An 18,748-nucleotide genomic window follows, 5' to 3' on the forward strand; every position below is an offset into this window, starting at 1 on the left:
TGTGTGTGTGAGAGTGTGTGTGTGTGTGTGTGTGTGTGAGAGTGTGTGTCGTCTGCATCACCTGGGGTCTGGAAGTTCAGTGCTACCATCTGGCAGCCGGCGTTCCAGAAGATCTGTGGCATATAATTACTGGAGTCCACTCGGCCTCCTTTGGGGTAGATGCGACTCATCTGCCGTTTGTTGTAGCTGCACATCTCATTCAAGGAAACTAAAATGGAAAGGTTTAGGGGAGTTCTGCACACTTTAAACTCCGCTTTATCCTGGAAGGCATCCTCACGCAGCAGGTCTGCTGCTTCACACTACAAACAAGAACAGAGATGTGACGGATCTCTCATTAGAAACTCCAGACCTTAGTCAGTCAGTCTCATGTGCTTCAGAAGATTTCATCTTAGTTAGAAGGAACCGGCACACACACACACACACTATGACTTCATGCATCCGCTGGAAATCACTGAAACGCCAGCTGATTAAAAGACGCTGGGATCAAAAACGGCATTTCTTCATCAAAAATTATGAACAAAATAAGTTGGTGAGGATAAAAGATCCTGCAGCATTTGAAAACCAATCACACACGATTTATTCTTGTGCGCTTAAATGCAGTGAGAGTCAGTTTGATTCAAGGACGTTTTGGGCCATTGTAATTACTCTACAAATGTGAATAAATTCCATTAAAAAACATTAGATTTCAGTATGTAAAATGAAATAAAATAAAATAAATGTAATAAATATGTGCATATATTTTTCTATTTTCTAATAAAAATAAATTATAAAAATTCTATAAATTTAATAAATAAAGCTTACATTAATAAATAAAAAATAAATATAAAAATAAAATATAAAAATAATTTAAAAACATTAAAAAATTAGGTTTCAATATTAAATCAGTATTTATTTTGCTAATAAATATAAAATCTAAATGAGATAAAAATTAATGTAATAAATATATGCATATATTTTTTATTCAATAATAAAAAATAAAACGATGCAAATTCTATAAATTTAATAAATGAAAAATAAATTCACAAATAAAAAGTAAAAACAATTTAGGTTTTAGTATACAATGTCTGACATTTAATTAGCTAAAAAATAGAATTCTAATTGAAATAAAATAAATCTAATAAATATATGCATATAATTTTATATTCACTAATAAACAATTAAATTATAAAAATACATTTAATAATTAGAACATAAATTCACAAATAAAAAATAAAACAAAAAATAATTTACAAAACATTAAAACACTACGTTTCATTATTAAATGTCTGACATTTAATTAGCTAATAAATAAAAATCAAAACAGAATAAAATAAATGGAATATATATGCATATATTTTTATAGTCACTGATAACAAATTTAATAATAAACATTTTATGAATTTAATATAAAAAATTAATTCACAAATAAAAAAAATAAAAAAAGAAAACATTAGGTTTCATTATTAAATGTCTGACATTTAATTTGCAAATAAATAAAAATTAAAATGGAATGAAATAAAAGTAGTAAATATATGAATATATTTTTATATTCACTAATAAAAAATAATCATGAAAATTCAATACATTCGATAAATAAAAAATAAGTTCACAAATAAAAAATAAAATAATAAAAAAAGAATGCTTTTTCATGTATTTTTTATATATATTTTATTCCAAAGATGATATTATATTTCCTAATAAATAAATAAAAATAATGTAATAAAGTAAATGTAATAAATAAAAAAATAAATTCACTAATTTAAAAAAAAATGACTATGATATTACCTCTAGAGTTTATTCATAAATTTTGTACACAGCAGTGAATAGAAGGCATTAAACTGTACTTGCAAAAAAATACTGCAAACTGTATCTAACTATCCCTCTTATTTGTTGCACTCGCACGCCCCCTGGGAACAGAGACGTAAACTACAGCTTTAACAGCAAAAAGTTAATAAAATATAACTAAAGTTAAAGGTGCACCAAGTAACTTTTTCCTATTTAAATGGCTTTACATCTAAAGAAATGTGTTTTAAATGACCATGCATGAGATACTCACATGAGCAATTGTTTCATGCTACAAGGCATAGCCAGTCACAAGGTCAGCTAAATACATTATCGCTGTTATATGGGACACTTTTAGTGCAGAATAAATTATTAATAAGAGCCAGGCAAGCATTTCTACAATAGTTACCAAACTCTTTTGCACGATGTTGCATCCTTTTAGTCCAGGACCACTTTTATAAGATAAATACTTTGTGCACATTTAAATGAGAACCATAAATTCAATATTTAGCTTTCAAGGGGCAGAAAGTGTATGAGACAGGAGTCAGCATGCAAAACAAAGGATACTTCACAAATTCAATGGCGTTTGTCCTTAAATATCCCAAACCGACAGACTCGTTGAAGGAAGACATGTTGTGGTGGATATTTTTTTCTGTGGACAAACAGACAAGATGTGGAGATTAAAGATTAAAAACATACATCTCACTACTGGAAAAAAAAACGACTGAATGTGAAACTAATGCAATACTCTAAAATATAGTGTAGAAACAATACAATAATGATAATAATGAAAAAAAAACATTACAAAAAAAATTTACTAAAATTAAAACAAAATTTTAACATATTAAACAAAAGACAAACACGCATAATATTACTAAAAAAATTCAATGAAAACTGAAAATAGTACATTTACAAAATTAAATGTTAAAATCACAACAAAAATGACAAAAAAAATTAACATTTTGAATTAAACCTAAAAATGGTAATATTACAAAAAAACCTAATGAAATGACAAAAGCATAAAACAAAATTATTGAAAAATAAACTAAAATTAAAATAAAAACAGGAACTAGTAATATTAAAAAAACAATAATATAATACAATGACAAAATCCATAAAAATACTAAAAGTAAACTAAAACTAATAAAAGGACAGAAGCACATAATAAAATGACTAAAAAAACTCAAATTAAAATGATAGTAATATAAAAAACGAAAAGTGACAAAAGCACATAACAATATTACTAAAAATGTAACTAAATGGAAAATAGTTATGTTTAAAAAAAATAAGAAAATGACAAAGGCATATAACAAAATTACTAAAACTATACTAAAATTTAAATATATATATATATATATATATAAACCAACTCTAAATTTTCCAAATATTCATAATTGAAAAGACTCATAAAAACTATAATACTACAGAAATAATACTAAAAATAATCAGGCCTAAATATTGTCTTTTTAGTGCAAAATGCACTTGCCTTCGGCTTCATCAAAGCTGGTGAACTTGACGGCCTGGGCGTAGTTGATGATGTTGGACAGATACGGGTGGATGTTAGTAGTGGCCGCAACATACGTGTACGACTGAATCAGTGCTTGTTCATCAGCCACATTCGTTTCACCAGCCTGTGAAAATATAGCAGTCAAACCATTACAATAATAGAAATATTAAGGAAATGTGCCGTGTTTGTCCGAGCAGATCTCACCAGCTCAAAAGTGTTTGTTCAAATCTCTAACTCTGAGTTTGCTTTGCTAACAAGCTCCAGTTCTCAACAGTTTCTTTATGCACGGCGATGACAGCGAGATTCCCGTCATCAGAAGGAAAGAGACAGTAATGGGTAAATCTGGCAGAAATATTAAAGCTTCTTCAGCCCATTATCATGATAAAAGGCTTCGAGTGAAGTCTGTGTTAATTCATGACACTCCTCACCAAAGAACAAAAACTCATGATTGTCTCCATTTCTCTGATCTTTGAAGAAGAAAAAACTGTCAGAAGTTACTTTAATAAAGCAAACCGGGGCCAGTTTTAAAAATGCATTTCAAATAGAGAAATGATAACTTCTTTAAAAGATAAAAGCAACAGTTCACGCACACAACTTAATTTCTTCTGTGAAAAACAAATATATATTTTTTTGTTTTTAACTAAAACCATAAAAATATTTTTGTAACCTAAAAATAAAATGAAATACAAAAAAAAAACAATATAAAAATATACAAAATATATAAAAAAAGCTAGTCGACCACATTTCTAATTTTCATTTATATGTATCTTTAATATGTATTTCATTTATATATATTAATATAAAATAAAATAACTATAAATAAAACAGAAAAAAAGTTCTTAAAACTATATAAATATAAAAAACGAATAAAAATGACAGAAATGCAAGAAAATGACTAACTCTTTAAAATTAAAATTAAAAATGTAAAAATAAAAAATTGCAATAAAAATTCTAATTATTTATAAATATATACATATTAAAGATACAAATGTGGTCGACTAGCTTTTTTTATATTTTTTGTATATTTTTATATCGTTTTTTATATTTCATTTTATTTTTAGGTTACAAAAATATTTTTATGGTTTTAGTTAAAAACAAAAAAATATATATTTGTTTTTCACAGAAGAAATTAAGTTGTGTGCGTGAACTGTTGCTTTTATCTTTCAAATAAGTTATCATAAAATAAATTTTTTTAAAAATTGCAATAAAAATGAAAATTATTTATAAAAAGTGAGTGCATGTAAAAAAAAGAAGTAAAAATCCAAAATATTAATTAAAACTATAATGGTATATCAGTGAAATTATAATAACATGGATAAATCAGCATAAAAGCAAATACATGCAGTGGAAGCCACTTTTAAGATACTTTTATTGTGTTTTTGACGTCACTATGAAGTGTCTTTGTAACTAAAAACAATTAAACTCAAAATAAATATTAATAAAGGTTAAATAAAATACTTATTAAAAAAAAGGTTATACTACAAAAAGACAAAAACACAAGAACAAAATTACTGAAACTTTAACATTAAAAAGGGAAAATATGTATAAAAAAATCTAAATATTAATAAAAGCTATAATATAACACTGATCAAAGCAAGTGATTATAGTGCAAACCATTTTAGGATCACAATATTAATAAAAAACTATAACAGTATATCAATGATAGTAAAATACCACTGATAAAAGCACCATAAATGCTTCACTGTAAACTACAGCGTAGAGTATGTGCTTGTATTTTAATATAAACTGTCACTGCACGGAAAAGAAACAAACAGCAGACTTGTTTGGAGTGACATGAGGGTGAATAAAGTGAATTTTGATTTCTGGGTGAATTATGGCTGTAATGGTGATTATGTAAGGATACTGTAAGGACCTTTCTGGGTCGGAGCGCCTCTTCCTCACGATTCTCTTCCTCAGTGATCAGACATCCGTGAATCCGCTCGGGATGAGCTTCGTTCAGCAGCTCTGCTACGGATTCAAATATACATTTCATTACTGGGAAAAAAGACTAAATGTGACCCTGGACCACAAAACCAGTCATAAGGGTCCATTTGAATTTGACCCTTTTTTAAATTTTGAAAAATTTAAATTGAGATTTATATAAATAAATAAGCTTTCCATTGATGTATGGTTTGTTAGGATCGGACAATATTTGGTCGAGATACAACTATTTGAAAATCTGGAATCTGAGGGTGCAAAAAAATCTAAATATTGAGAAAATCATCTTTAAAGTTGTCCAAATGAAGTTCTTAGCAATGCATATCACAAATCAAAAATTAAGTTTTGATATATTTACAGTAGGAAATTTACAAAATATCTTCATGGAACATGATCTTTACTTAATATCCTAATGATTTTTGGCATAAAAGAAAAATGGATAATTTTGACCCATACAATGTATTTTTGGCTATTGCTACAAATATACCCCAGCGACTTAACACTGCTTTTGTGCTCCAGGGTCACAAAAGTGAAACTAATGCAATACTTTAAAATATAGAGTAGAAACGATACACAAGACAATATATGATTAAAAACAAATGCAAATGTTAGCCAATCATAATGGAAATCATTTGCATACAGCAGCAAAATGATCCTGTTCAACTGATCCGAGACTGTTATTTTAATATTATAAATACTATTACAATATTAATTCATATAATGAATTATTTTTAGATTTTTAGTTATCATTTTAGTTTAATTTTTAATTTTAGTTGAAGTTTTAGTAATTATGTTGCTGTGTTTTTGTATTTTTTTATGTTTGTTTTTTTCAGTTATAGTATTTTTATATTTTCTGTTATTTTAATTTTAGTTTACGTTTTGGTACATTTTTATGTGCTTTTGCCATTTTTTTATAAGTTTTTATTAATATTTCTATTTAGCCTTATTTCATTTTTTATTTCAGTTTTGGTTTGAGTAAGTTTAGTACTCAAACTTATTTTATTTCAGTTAGGTAAAATTTTACATTTTCATGAACGTTTTTCAGTGTAATTGTTTTTTAAGTGTTTTTAATGTAATTTATTTTATTTCCACTTTATTTCAATTAACAGAATTTTTATTTTTTTAGTTTCAGTTAATGACAACAACACAGAGACTGGAAAATGACCATGAATATCTCAATTATGACAAATGTATAGAATATGGTGCTTTTACAGCCTGTAACTGGAAGCATTTTAATAGTTTCATGCATAAAGCATTATATGTAAACAGTTTATGGGAATGCATTAACTGAAAAATGAATAGCCTGAATGCAATGTAAGACGCTTTGGATAAAGCCATCTTTTGTTATTAGTATGCAAGGAAACAGATTAGACCTCTAGTTTTAAATACGGTGCAAAAATGTATTGCAACCAAGCAAATAATTAACAGATGTGCTTTGCATTTTAATGACTCTTGCTCACCGGTGGACGTCTCCTCCTCATTCTCATCTTCAGACATGTTTGTGGAGATGCTCGGCTCTCCGGCCTCCATGTGCTTCCTGAAGTGCTCCAGCTGTTCTGTTTGAAAAAGCTTATTAATATACATCACTTTCTATGAGTTTTAGGACCTTGAGAATTACGTTTCTTGACAATGAAACTACTTCACAAAAACAAATATTTACCATGGTTAATTCCAAAATACCATAGTTACTTCATTTATAAATGGCACGTGTGACCAGAACATCATACATATCAGACCAGAACATGAGGATGTGATATTAATTAATTATTTATTTTATTTGCATCTGGTAGAAATAACTGTGGTAAAGATATCACTACTTTTTTCAACTTCAGGTTTTAATCTTCTGTTCTTGATGAGGATTTTTCCTTTGAGGTCATTTGGAGACGGCAGCGGAGACCCGGCCTCCATCTGAGACAGAGTTCAAGTAAAACTTTAGCTAGTAATTGTGTTATGGGGTTCTGAATAAACACACAATATAATACAGGTTTAAAGTGCAATTAAACACACCGGGAAATCATCTAACGGCTGTTTCAGGAGCAAATCTCCAAAAATGTCCTCGCAGTAGCGCGCCAGTTTATACTGCTGATGTTTCCTGAGAGAAACACAACACAGGTGAAATCATACTGTGCATTTCTTTCATAATTATTACAGGATTAGATCACACAAACATGAAAATTAGCTGAAAATGTGCTCACAATCAGGCCATCCAAGATGTAGATGAGTTTGTTTCTTCATCAGATTTGGAGAAATGTAGCACTGCATCAGTGTCTCAGCAATGGATGCTCTGCAGTGAATGGGTGCCGTCAGAATGAGAGTCCAAACAGCTGATAAAAACATCACAATAATCCACACCACTCCAGTCCAACAGTTAACATCCGGAGAAGACAAAAGCTGAAACAACTCCATCATTAAAATGCTTTTAACTTCAAACTGTTACTTGTGGATTATTGTGATGTTTTTATCAGCTGTTTGGACTCTCATTCTGACGGCACCCATTCACTGCAGAGCATCCATTAGTGAGCAAGTGATGCTCACTCTACATGACGCAACTCATCTACATCTTGGATGGCCTGAGAATGAGCACATTTTAAGCAAACTTAAATTTTTGGGTGAACTAATCCTTTAAATAATTATAATGATGTATTCATCTAGTTTGTGAGATATTAATAAGGATAATACGTACGTGCAGTGGTTTTCGAAGGACAGAATCACCGGATACTCTGATGTCAGGAAGGCCGTTTCTTTAATTCCCTGAATGACGTCCTGCATATAACATACTGTAAATGTTTTTCAGGCTAAAGCATTAATACAAATACATTTAATTGACTATTTAAAGCTCCAGAGAAATTGCAGACGCTTCTTTTGCAGCATTTACTGAAAAAAACAACACACAGATATTGATTGTGAACGCACACACTGAAGGTTTCTGTGTTTGTGTTCACCTTGAAGAAGACGTCTGTGCACATGGCCTTGCCGTGGGTGATTATGGGTTCCTGATCTTCACCTTTTCCATCCCAGCAGTCCAACTCAACACACCTGCAAGTCAAACCATACGCCATGTGTTCCGGACACTTTCAACAAAACAAACTCAAAATAACAGATGCTGCAAAAATCCCACTCTTTATACATTATACATCAACAGCCTACAGTAACATGCAAAATTGCAAACCTTTTTTTCAAGATTTCTTATTCTGAAAATGTTCAATTTTCAAGATTTAATTATTTCAAGTGCATTGGCACTACAGTATTATTTTAGTTAGAATTTTTAGCAGATGGCAACATCTTATAATATTTGGTAACACTTTACGATAGTGGCAACTGATAAGGCATTCACATATTTTTTGCAGATTAATAGACGTATAATCACATTTGACAATTTATGAATCAAAGTTGATGTATTTCTCATGGTTTAAAAAGTGCATCAACAAATGACGTTGTAATAATGCAATAATGCTTGTTTTTAAAGAAAGTTATTTCATGAAATGTAAGTGTTACCCATTTAAAAATACCCCCAAATTAATAAATAAATAAATCAATAAATATGATAACACTGTATAGTATCTGCAGGTTAACTGATCAAGTATTTATATACTGTGTTCCATATTAATAGATGTACAATCACATTTGAAAATCAAATGTATGAATCAAAGTTGATGAATAGTATTTCTCATCATTTAGAAAGTTATTAAATTAAATTCAAATGTAACTCATTTAAACATAACCCATAAATAAATAAATAAATATCTGGCAACGCTTTATAATGTATGCAGGCTAATTGATAGGTCATTTTTAAATATGAATGGTATTTCTCCATGTAAAAAAGTTAATTAACAGATAATCTCATAATAATGCAATAAAATGTTTTTAAGAAAGTTATTAATAAACATTAAGTAATGCAGATTCAAAAAAACATAATAGGGAATAAATTAATTAAAATTGTTACTAGAAATGTAACAGATGACTTTTTTGCAGTAATGTGAATGCTATCAGGCTGATATTCTGCATCTGCTCACACCTGCAGCCGGTCAGCAGCACCTGTCTGTACATCTCCACTGACGACTTCCCTCCAAACTGTCTGCCGGTCAGGTATGTGTTGTGAGACGAGTTGATGAAGTAGTGAGACAGCGGATGATCCATCTCCTGATAAACCTCCAGGCGGTCCAGAAACACAGGAGCGTTTTCATCAGACATCAGATACCGGCAGAACCCGTCACATGACATCAGACCTGCACAAAGCCGTCCATCCATTCATTACTCGTGCATTTATTAATGAGATGTTCAAGACAGTCCTTTCATTTATCTAAATCTGTCTGTTGAAATCAACATTAGTTACTGTACTTCTACACTAGGTGGCGTTCCAAGATTACAAAAGTGTATTTACATAATAACATACGAATGTGACTTTAAGGCATGAGCAATGCGAACAAACTATGAATAAGCATTTAAACCAAAACAGTAATTTTGAATTTTACTGTCCAGTAAAACTAGACAACATAAGACAATAAAATAAACACCAAAGGGTGGTCTGCATATAATTAAACAACTGCTTGCCATATAAATAAATAAACAAACAAATAAATGGAGATTATATTTTGATTTGAGTCTAAGTTATTTTACTATGTGAAAATATGCTTTAGGAAACTGTTTGAACATGGAACAACGGTCAATTATACAGTACATTACATATTTTGTTTTGTTTATATATATATATATATATATATATATACACACACACAGTATACACACACAATTTATGATTTTATATATACACTAGTGCTGTCAAACGATTAATCGCATGCAAAATAAAAGTTTTTGTTTACGTAATATATGGGTGTGTACTGTGTATATTATGTATATGCACGCACACACACACGTATATATTTAAGATGAATATGTTATGTTTATATATTAAATATATTTATATATAATATAAATTATATAAATATAAATATATGCATGTAAATATTTTTTAAATATATACATGCATGTGTGTGTTTTTATATATACATAATAAATATACACAGTACACACACACATACGTATATTATGTAAACAAAAACTTTTATTTTGGATGTGATTAATCGCGATTAATCATTTGACAGCACTAATATACACAAATATATACACAAAATTATATGGCACTGACCAATCACAATCAAGTATTCCAGAGAGCTGGGTAATAATGGGTAATAAATAAGAGTAATAAAAGACAAACAAATACATTAGACACCATTTGAGGAATAAATAGTCACATATAAACACAATAACGTGTCACACACCTTTCCTCTTCAGTTTGTCATCAGGTTCATATCGCTGTATGATTTGGAAAGCACATTTAGAGTCGAAGAACGGGAAGAGTATTTCATTCAGACGCGGATCTCTCTGATTCTACGCAAGAGAACAAAACCTGCAGGTTACGTTAACTAGGTCAAGGAACCTGAGTAATTTGTTAAAAGCATCTTTGTTTAATAAACACACGCAGAAAGTTAAACAAAAGGAACGGCTTGCTTTAAATTAAGCTGCTTCTTTGAAGAAGTAGAAGAGAAGAGAAATGTTAATTAAAACAATGGACAGTGGAGACTAAAGACTTCAAAGAAGAAAAGACACATAACAGACACAAAAGCCTTAATAACACTTGATCTAACTGGGGTATTGTGTCATTCAGGCTTACATTACATTTTCATCGCATGCAGATGTGAAGGAATATTACAGACGCTTCTGCTAAATAAACACGATGTCCAGGAGTAAGAAATGTGCAAAAATCAGCTCACATGCAGGATGTTGAAAGTTACAAAAGGAAGGAATTGCTTACTTCATTCAAAAAGTGGACTAACTGGTCTTCGCTTAAATAATCGCTTTTGTCTCCCCTGCTGAAAAGAAAAGCAGCACATGAAAGACGACACAAGAAAACTGAATGCTTCTGATTTTACTATTTACTTTCTTAAAGGAATAGTTCACCTAGAAATGAAGATTTACTCACCCTCAGGCCGTCCAAGATGTAGATGAGTTTGTTTCTTCATCAGATTTGGAGAAATGTAGCATTGCATCACTTGCTCACCAATGGATCCTCTGCAGTGAATGGGTGCCGTCAGGATGAGAGTCCAAACAGCTGATAAACAGTGGTGTGGATTACTTGTGGATCACTGTGATGTTTTTATCAGCTGTTTGGACTCTCATTCTGACGGCACCCATTCACTGCAGAGGATCCATTGGTGAGCAAGTGATGCAATGCTACATTTCTCCAAATCTGATGAAGACACAAACTCATCTACATCTTGGATGGCCTGAGGGGGAGGACATTTTCAGCAGATTTTCATTTTTGGGTGAACTGTTCCTTTAATTCATGTTTCTGGTGTTATTATGAATGATTCATCAGTGGCATTATTCATGTTGAATGTAATATACACAGCTCATTTTACTGCATGTTTCTCACGGAGTCTAGTTAGATTAACGGTTTAATATTCAAGCTCCTCAGGCAATGCATGATTAAATATAAAACTGTTTTGTTTAGTGTTGTGTAACTCCTAGGAAAAAACTCTTCCAAAACAACATTCATTCATGCAAAGTGACAAACATAACAGTAAACTACTATAGTTCATTGATGAGAAGGTGTTTGCAAATCTATTTCTTAAAGTCAGCATGAAACTGCATTCAAAAGCCATTTTAATTACATAATGGGGCCTATTTGCAAAGATAACAGTCTATTTATGGAGATGGACGTTATTATTACATTTCAATGAAAGATTATACATTTTAATATATTCAAAATATCATATAATACAAATATTTTTAGGAATAACATGCACTGATGAATCTTTCATAATAAGACCAAGAACATGTATTAGTAAAAACAGGGTTAATTTGACTTTATTTTACTATTTATAAAATTACTAAAACAGCAATCATTACAGAATATCTTGCTGAATTCACACATTTAATATAGTAAAGCTTTATATTTGTTGCTTAATTCATTTAATATACTGTATTTTTAAACAAACAATACAAGTTCAGGTTGCATGCTTACAGTGTCTTGAACAGTGCTTCAATATCAGTTCTGGGACAAATCTTCTGCGTAAGGCTGTAGAACTTGTCAAATTTGAAGATTTCATGCTCGATTTCATCGTTCTGTTAATGACATGAAAACAAACCAAGAGTTCTCCAATTAGAAACAAACCAGCCGGAAGGGTGTAAATTCATTAGTAGCAAATAATAGCAACCAATGGTTATCTTTACTACCACACTACTCAAACTACTGCTGCAGTATGTAGTATGCATGCAAGTTGCAGAAGAGAACATGCAAAATCCAAAGATAATGTGACCACAAATGTAGCATTATTATTATACATAATTATTGCATTTTCAATTATGTTTATAGATTTAAAAAAAAAAAGTCTCTCTCTCTCCCTCTCTCTCTATATATATATAACTATAAGATTATAATAATAATAATATATAAGAACTATAAGATAATCATATTTTTATTTTATTTATATATAAAATAAAATGTACATTTTAAATAATATTTTTCTATGAATAATATTTAATTTGATCTATTTTATATGCAGCATTCAGAAAACGGTAGTATTTAGTTCACTGTCATCACTAAAAGCAAACTCAAACTACATTCAGGCATGTGGTTCACAACTATATGCCTATGTGTGGCGTGGCATTACAATTATATCATTATTAATATCTCCATCCTAGATCTCCATGTATTTGATGATATCTGAGAGAAAGTTAAGTGCTGTTAAAAATTACCTTTCCACTGGGTAAACCGAGATCCTTCAGCGCCTGGAAAATACCCTTCTCTGTTTTGCCCGAGGCAAAGGTTCGTGTGATACTGCAGAAAACCAGACACATTCACTGGTTATAAAGACAGACATGACGCTTTTAAACATGTGAATGTCCTTCATTAGATCAAGTGTCTGTATCTGTGCATCTCAAACACTGCAGCATCATTTCTTTTCATTAGATCTATTGTTTTATCAATCCAAAGACTACTTTTATGTCAAACATGTTTCCTTGGAATGTATGCTTGTATTTCTTTATATAATCTTCTAAATGCATTGACATAGACTGCTGGTCCAAGGTTTGGAATAATTAAAATATTTTAATTTTTGAAACAAGTCTCTTCTGCTCACCAAGGCTGCATTTATTTGATCAAAAATACAGTAAAAACAGGAGTACTGTGAAATATCATTACAATTTAAAATGTCTGTTTTCTATGTGAATATATAGTAAAATGTAATTTATTTCTGTGATCAAAGCTGAATTTTCTGCATCATTACTCCAGTCTTCAGTGTCACATGATACTTCAGAAATAATTCTAATATGCTGATTTTTATCATGGTTTTACTGTATTTTTGATCAAATAAATGCAGTCTAGTTGAGCATTAAATATCTTAATTCCAAACGTTTGACTGGCACTGTACAAAACAAAAGTGACACATTTTTTTATCTAATGCAATGACATACAGACATTTTATGTACAACTTGAGTGGCCAAATACTATTTGCACACTGTATGAATAATAATCGCCATAAAATTTATCAAGATGTGATCTAGTAATGACATTTATCAAATATCAAAACTAGGGTTTCTTCATTAGAATGCTGAAAGTACCTCCTGACGGGTATTTTTCCATTCACATTGGTCAAAAATGACAACCGCATCCAACTGCAGAAAATAAATCAAAACACAAGCAAAGGAGAAACACTGAATATGTAAGCAAAAAGACATTGCATTATTAAATATTCTAGGTTAAGGTTAATAAACAAGCTCTTCCACCTTCAAAAAAAAAATTTTTTTACAGCTTAAATAACACACAATTTCCTGAGGAATTAATGTAAGTGCATTGAAACCATTTGTAATGTCTTGCCTCACAGACTTTCATTAGATGTGCATTACTGTAAACAAGAATTTTGCTTGTTTTTACAAACTGAGGGATGATAGAAAAGTATTTATCTGTGGCAACTGACAGCACATCATCAATGTTGCTGATTGAGCTTAGTAACTTATTTCGAATATTAATTGAAAGAAAATGTGATTTTCTAGGTGATTAGCTTGTATCAGTAACGAGTCAGAAACACGGCTGCTGGCCGAATCATTTCCTTGAATACTTCATGAAACCTTAAAAGTGACTCAGTGACTCGACACACAGCACATTAGCAGGCTGAAATCGCTCCAGTGATTTATAGCTGTGGTGGCACTCACTGTTTTCTCAGGCAGGTCATCGGACACACGTTATTCGCTCGAGAGTTCTGAATCAATGACCGCAAGCCGTCCATCCATTGCTGTAGAAACACACAAGCAAATATGAGGACACAACTTCAAATGTCAGTGAGTTTCCAGTCTCTTTGTGACCAACATGACTGATGAAACAAAAAAAATGCACAGTTCTAGTGAGCTAACATGCTGATAGATTTTTCTTAGAAAGACAAATCAATAGCACTTCTTAGTTCATGCATTTCCTGGGAATCGAACCCATAACCTTGGAATTGCATACTCAATCACATGCTTTATTGAAAAGTTCATCTGAAAATAAAAAAATTGCTGAAAACTTACTCACCCTTAGACCATCCAAGATGTAGATGAGTTTGTTTCTTCATCAGATTTGGAGAAATGTAGCATTGCATCACTTGCATCAGCAATGGATGCTCTGCAGTGAATGGGTGCCGTCAGAATGAGAGTCCAAACAGCTGATAAAAACATCACAATAATCCACAAGTAATCTACACCACTCCAGTCCATCAATTAACATCTGGAGAAGACAAAAGCTGAAACAAATCCATCATTAAGAAGTTTTTAACTTCAAACCATAATCCATAATAGCGCTTCCTCCAGTGAAAAAGTGTTCTGGTCTGAATCAGGAGAGACATCTGCACAGATCAAGCTCTGTTTAGCAGCCAAACCAGCTCTAAACAAATATGTGGCTGGATTTTGATGTGAGAGACAACAGGAGATGGACTTTTTCACTAGAGGAAGCGTTATTATGGATTATGGACTCGTATTTTAGCCAGAAGCAATGGTTTGAAGTTAAAAACATACTAAAAACGTACAAACACGCAGCTTTTGGTTTCACAAGATGTTAACTGATGGACTGGAGTGGTGTGGATTACTTGTGGATTATTGTGATGTTTTTATCAGCTGTTTGCACTCACATTCTGACGGCACCCATTCACTGCAGAGCATCCATTGCTGAGCAAGTGATGCAGTGCTACATTTCTAAAAATCTGTTCCCATGAAGAAACAAAATCATCTACATGGCCTGCGGGTGGGTACAATTTCAGCAAATGTTCATTTTGGTTGAACTCTTCCTCTAACCCCTTAAAATGAAGCACTGGGAATGAACCCATTAAATGATTGAGACTGAAGGACTGCATGATGGAACGAGTGGATGATGTGCTGTAAACATATTGCCATTTTGTAAACATGTTTTTTCTCTCTTAGAGTTTTACGAGTGTGCTATTTTTACAGAAGATTCCAGGACATAAAGGATGCCACATCGAATGCTCTCCTAATGCAAACACTCTTTCTTCCCAGAAATCTAATAATGAATCAAGCACATGTTTCAGACAAAACACAGGGGCGAGACCAACACAGGGTCCCGAAGCAGCAGCTGCTTGCTAGTTCAACACAAGTGCTCACATCCCAGGGGTCACGACGGACCCTCGAGACGAGCCGATAACATCAGCAGTGCTTTAAGACACGGCAGCGGTGACGGCACAGTGACAGGCGGATGTCAGGAGCTGGAATTAGATGACCTTCCTTCAGCTGAAAGGCTGAAAGTGTGGTCAGTTTTTCTATATATAATTTATTATTTTATTTACATAAGTATTTTTATTAATATATTTATGTTTTATTAAAAAACGTAGAACATTTATATAAAAAAAACATCTAAAAAATACAAATCTGTCAGATTATATACAGAACCTGACTGAAGATTCAACCATTATATATTTGTATATGTGTATGTACATATAACAGATTTTTATTATATTTATAATGATACATTTATATACTTTTTATACTTGATTATTTAAATTTATAAAATGTTATATGAATATTTTGATATATTATTTATATAGATGTATAATTTATACATTATTTTTTTATAGATCATTTTATTTATATATAAAATAAAATATGTAGAAAAATAATTCAAATGAAATCGGTTAAAAAAAGTCTGAAAAAATATTTCTATTATAAAGCAGATTTTTATTATATTTATAATTTTGAATTGAAGTACTTTTCATATTTTACATTATATTTATAGTATTTATCTATAAAATGTAAGATTGATATTTTGTTATATTTTATATGTACATAAATAAATTATTTAACAGATTTTTATTTTATATATAAAAATAAAAATGTAATATTAAATCTAATAAAATCTGTTAAAAACGACAAAAAAAAATTACATAATTTTTATTTTTTAGAAATATATTTTACATATTTAATACATACGTATGTATGTATGTATTAGACAGTTTGTAAAGTAAATATATTACACATTATTTTTTATAGCAGATATCATGTTATAATGTGATAGTCCAGGAAAAACATGCATTTTGTAATTAAATGTAAAATCAGGGCCCAAATTTGGCTGAAGACATTTGAACATGTTTAACAGATCAATCCAAAATAATTACTCTATCCATAATCTTTTATTTCTGCTCATGATGTATGTATGATGTTTCCCCCATTAATCACAGCTAGAGAGCGCAGACGTTACCTTAGCAGTGCTGCTGTTTTGCGTGACCATGCACATGAAGCTCAGGTTAACGAGGTCTGTGCCGCTGCATATGCAGATGATTCTGTCCTCCAGGTTACTCTCACATTTTCCCGCGGCCTCCAACGCCGAGAGGATCTTTGGGTCCTACAGAAAGTTCATGAACACAAAATGAACAAATCAGTCACCATTAGTTCTCAAATCACAACACAACCTCATCTTAACGAGGTCTGTGCCGCTGCATATGCAGATGATTCTGTCCTCCAGGTTACTCTCACATTTTCCCGCGGCCTCCAACGCCGAGAGGATCTTTGGGTCCTACAGAAAGTTCATGAACACAAATGAACAAATCAGTCACCATTAGTTCTCAAATCACAACACAACCTCATCAACATATACATTTATAAAGTGCTGTCAGTCTTGATGAAAAATAAATTAATGAGAAACATTCAAAAACAAATGAAACGATATTTAATGTAAAAAAAAGCAGAGTGGCTCTTCATTTTATTCATGTCAAACTGAATCAATTTCAAGGGCTGTTATTAAGATGCCGACATTTTTTCTTTAGAATAAAGTGCAGTGATGAATCATTTACAATAAAACGATGAAAAAGATGAATTAAGAAAGTAAATAGAGTTTCATGTTGAACTGAGTAGTTTTACCTTTGGCACACTGGTATCTCGTATGCTGTTGATAAGGGAAAACTCTAAAACTTGACCCTCCTAAGAAAAAAATATTAAACAAATCACAATTACATAAGCAAGATTTGATCACAATCCCTTGCGCTACAGAACAAGAGTTTGCTTTTTGAATGTATGAGCCTACAATATAGGAATTTTAATATGTAATAAATAAAACAAATTATTAAATAAAGTAAATCATTAAAAACAAATGTGTTTTCTTTCAGCTAGTTGCCAACATTTCTTTTATTTTCATTTAGTTTAACTTGATGTGCTAAAATAAAACAAAAATAAAAATGTGTAAAAAAACTATAATAAAAACTAGAAAGTTTCTCAGTCATATAAAAACAACACTGAATATTTCTGAATATAATAATACAATGTGATTTATAGTATTTGTAATGTTTGTAAATGTTTTGATTTATGTACTAGTATTTTATTGCAGTCAACTAAAACTAAAGCCCGAAACACACTGCACAATCTTCGGCTGTCCCAGACGATGTTATAGGATTGCTAAAATCATGCAGTGTGTCTCAGGCTTAAAATCATAATAAAAACTTGTGTTACTTGAAATAAAATAAACTTTAACTGAAAAAAAAAAAACCTTAAACTTGTTTTGTTGCAGCTAGTTGTCAACGCAACATTTCTCATTTTCATTTAGTTTAACGTGTTAAAATAGCAAAATAAATAAAAGTTAAAAAGTCTAAATTTAACTCAATGAAATACGGAAAATATACCAATATAAACTAGAGATGCACCGATTGATCGGCCAGGGTATCGTAATCGGCCGATTTTCCTCATGATCAGCCCGGATAGGTTATCGGCCGGTCAGTCTCACTTCTTTCCGATTTCGAGCCGATCCGTTTTGTTACCAGCGGCATTGCGCCGCGCCGCTCGCGTCCGATGTAGACATGGTCTAACATTGGTTTTGCTTTGTTTCACAGAACTAATCGTTGCCTGGGTTGCGTACGTATGTGTGGGGCGGAGCTATCAGAATAGAGGCAAGACCCTTTTGGGGTAGGGGCGTGGTTGTTTTTGTGTTTTCAAATATCAACATTGGCTACCAGAAATCACTTACTCTGCCTTTAAATTTTTTTATTATTGAAGTCGTAAATTAATTATTTTAAT

General features: G+C 31.2%; 1 protein-coding gene and 1 long non-coding RNA gene across 2 annotated transcripts in view; both read right to left on the reverse strand.

The window, feature by feature from the left end:
* Window positions 1-17,084, reverse strand: part of plcb4a (phospholipase C, beta 4a) — a gene marked incomplete at its 5' end in the record, with an annotated part of 50,429 nt that extends 33,345 nt beyond the window's left edge. Inside the window, 17 exons of the mRNA XM_016538443.1 lie at window positions 62-186; window positions 2,329-2,413; window positions 3,248-3,392; window positions 5,142-5,236; window positions 6,667-6,762; window positions 7,024-7,114; window positions 7,214-7,298; window positions 7,890-7,969; window positions 8,149-8,242; window positions 9,222-9,432; window positions 10,486-10,594; window positions 11,019-11,076; window positions 12,231-12,331; window positions 12,965-13,046; window positions 13,829-13,882; window positions 14,420-14,499; window positions 16,944-17,084. Coding sequence (XP_016393929.1) covers window positions 62-186; window positions 2,329-2,413; window positions 3,248-3,392; window positions 5,142-5,236; window positions 6,667-6,762; window positions 7,024-7,114; window positions 7,214-7,298; window positions 7,890-7,969; window positions 8,149-8,242; window positions 9,222-9,432; window positions 10,486-10,594; window positions 11,019-11,076; window positions 12,231-12,331; window positions 12,965-13,046; window positions 13,829-13,882; window positions 14,420-14,499; window positions 16,944-17,084 — 1,732 coding nt within the window. The remainder of the gene's footprint in view (window positions 1-61; window positions 187-2,328; window positions 2,414-3,247; window positions 3,393-5,141; window positions 5,237-6,666; window positions 6,763-7,023; window positions 7,115-7,213; window positions 7,299-7,889; window positions 7,970-8,148; window positions 8,243-9,221; window positions 9,433-10,485; window positions 10,595-11,018; window positions 11,077-12,230; window positions 12,332-12,964; window positions 13,047-13,828; window positions 13,883-14,419; window positions 14,500-16,943) is intronic.
* A 93-nt stretch (window positions 17,085-17,177) lies between these two features.
* LOC107728211 (uncharacterized) overlaps window positions 17,178-18,748 on the reverse strand; it is a 3,044-nt gene continuing 1,473 nt past the window's right edge. Inside the window, exons 2-3 of the long non-coding RNA XR_001638442.1 lie at window positions 17,603-17,662; window positions 17,178-17,258 (exon numbers count right to left, since the gene is read on the reverse strand). This is a non-coding gene — a long non-coding RNA (uncharacterized LOC107728211). The remainder of the gene's footprint in view (window positions 17,259-17,602; window positions 17,663-18,748) is intronic.

This window comes from Sinocyclocheilus rhinocerous, unplaced genomic scaffold (genome assembly GCF_001515625.1).
Source record: "Sinocyclocheilus rhinocerous isolate Xijiao unplaced genomic scaffold, SAMN03320098_v1.1 scaffold1364, whole genome shotgun sequence".
NCBI lineage: Eukaryota > Metazoa > Chordata > Actinopteri > Cypriniformes > Cyprinidae > Sinocyclocheilus > Sinocyclocheilus rhinocerous.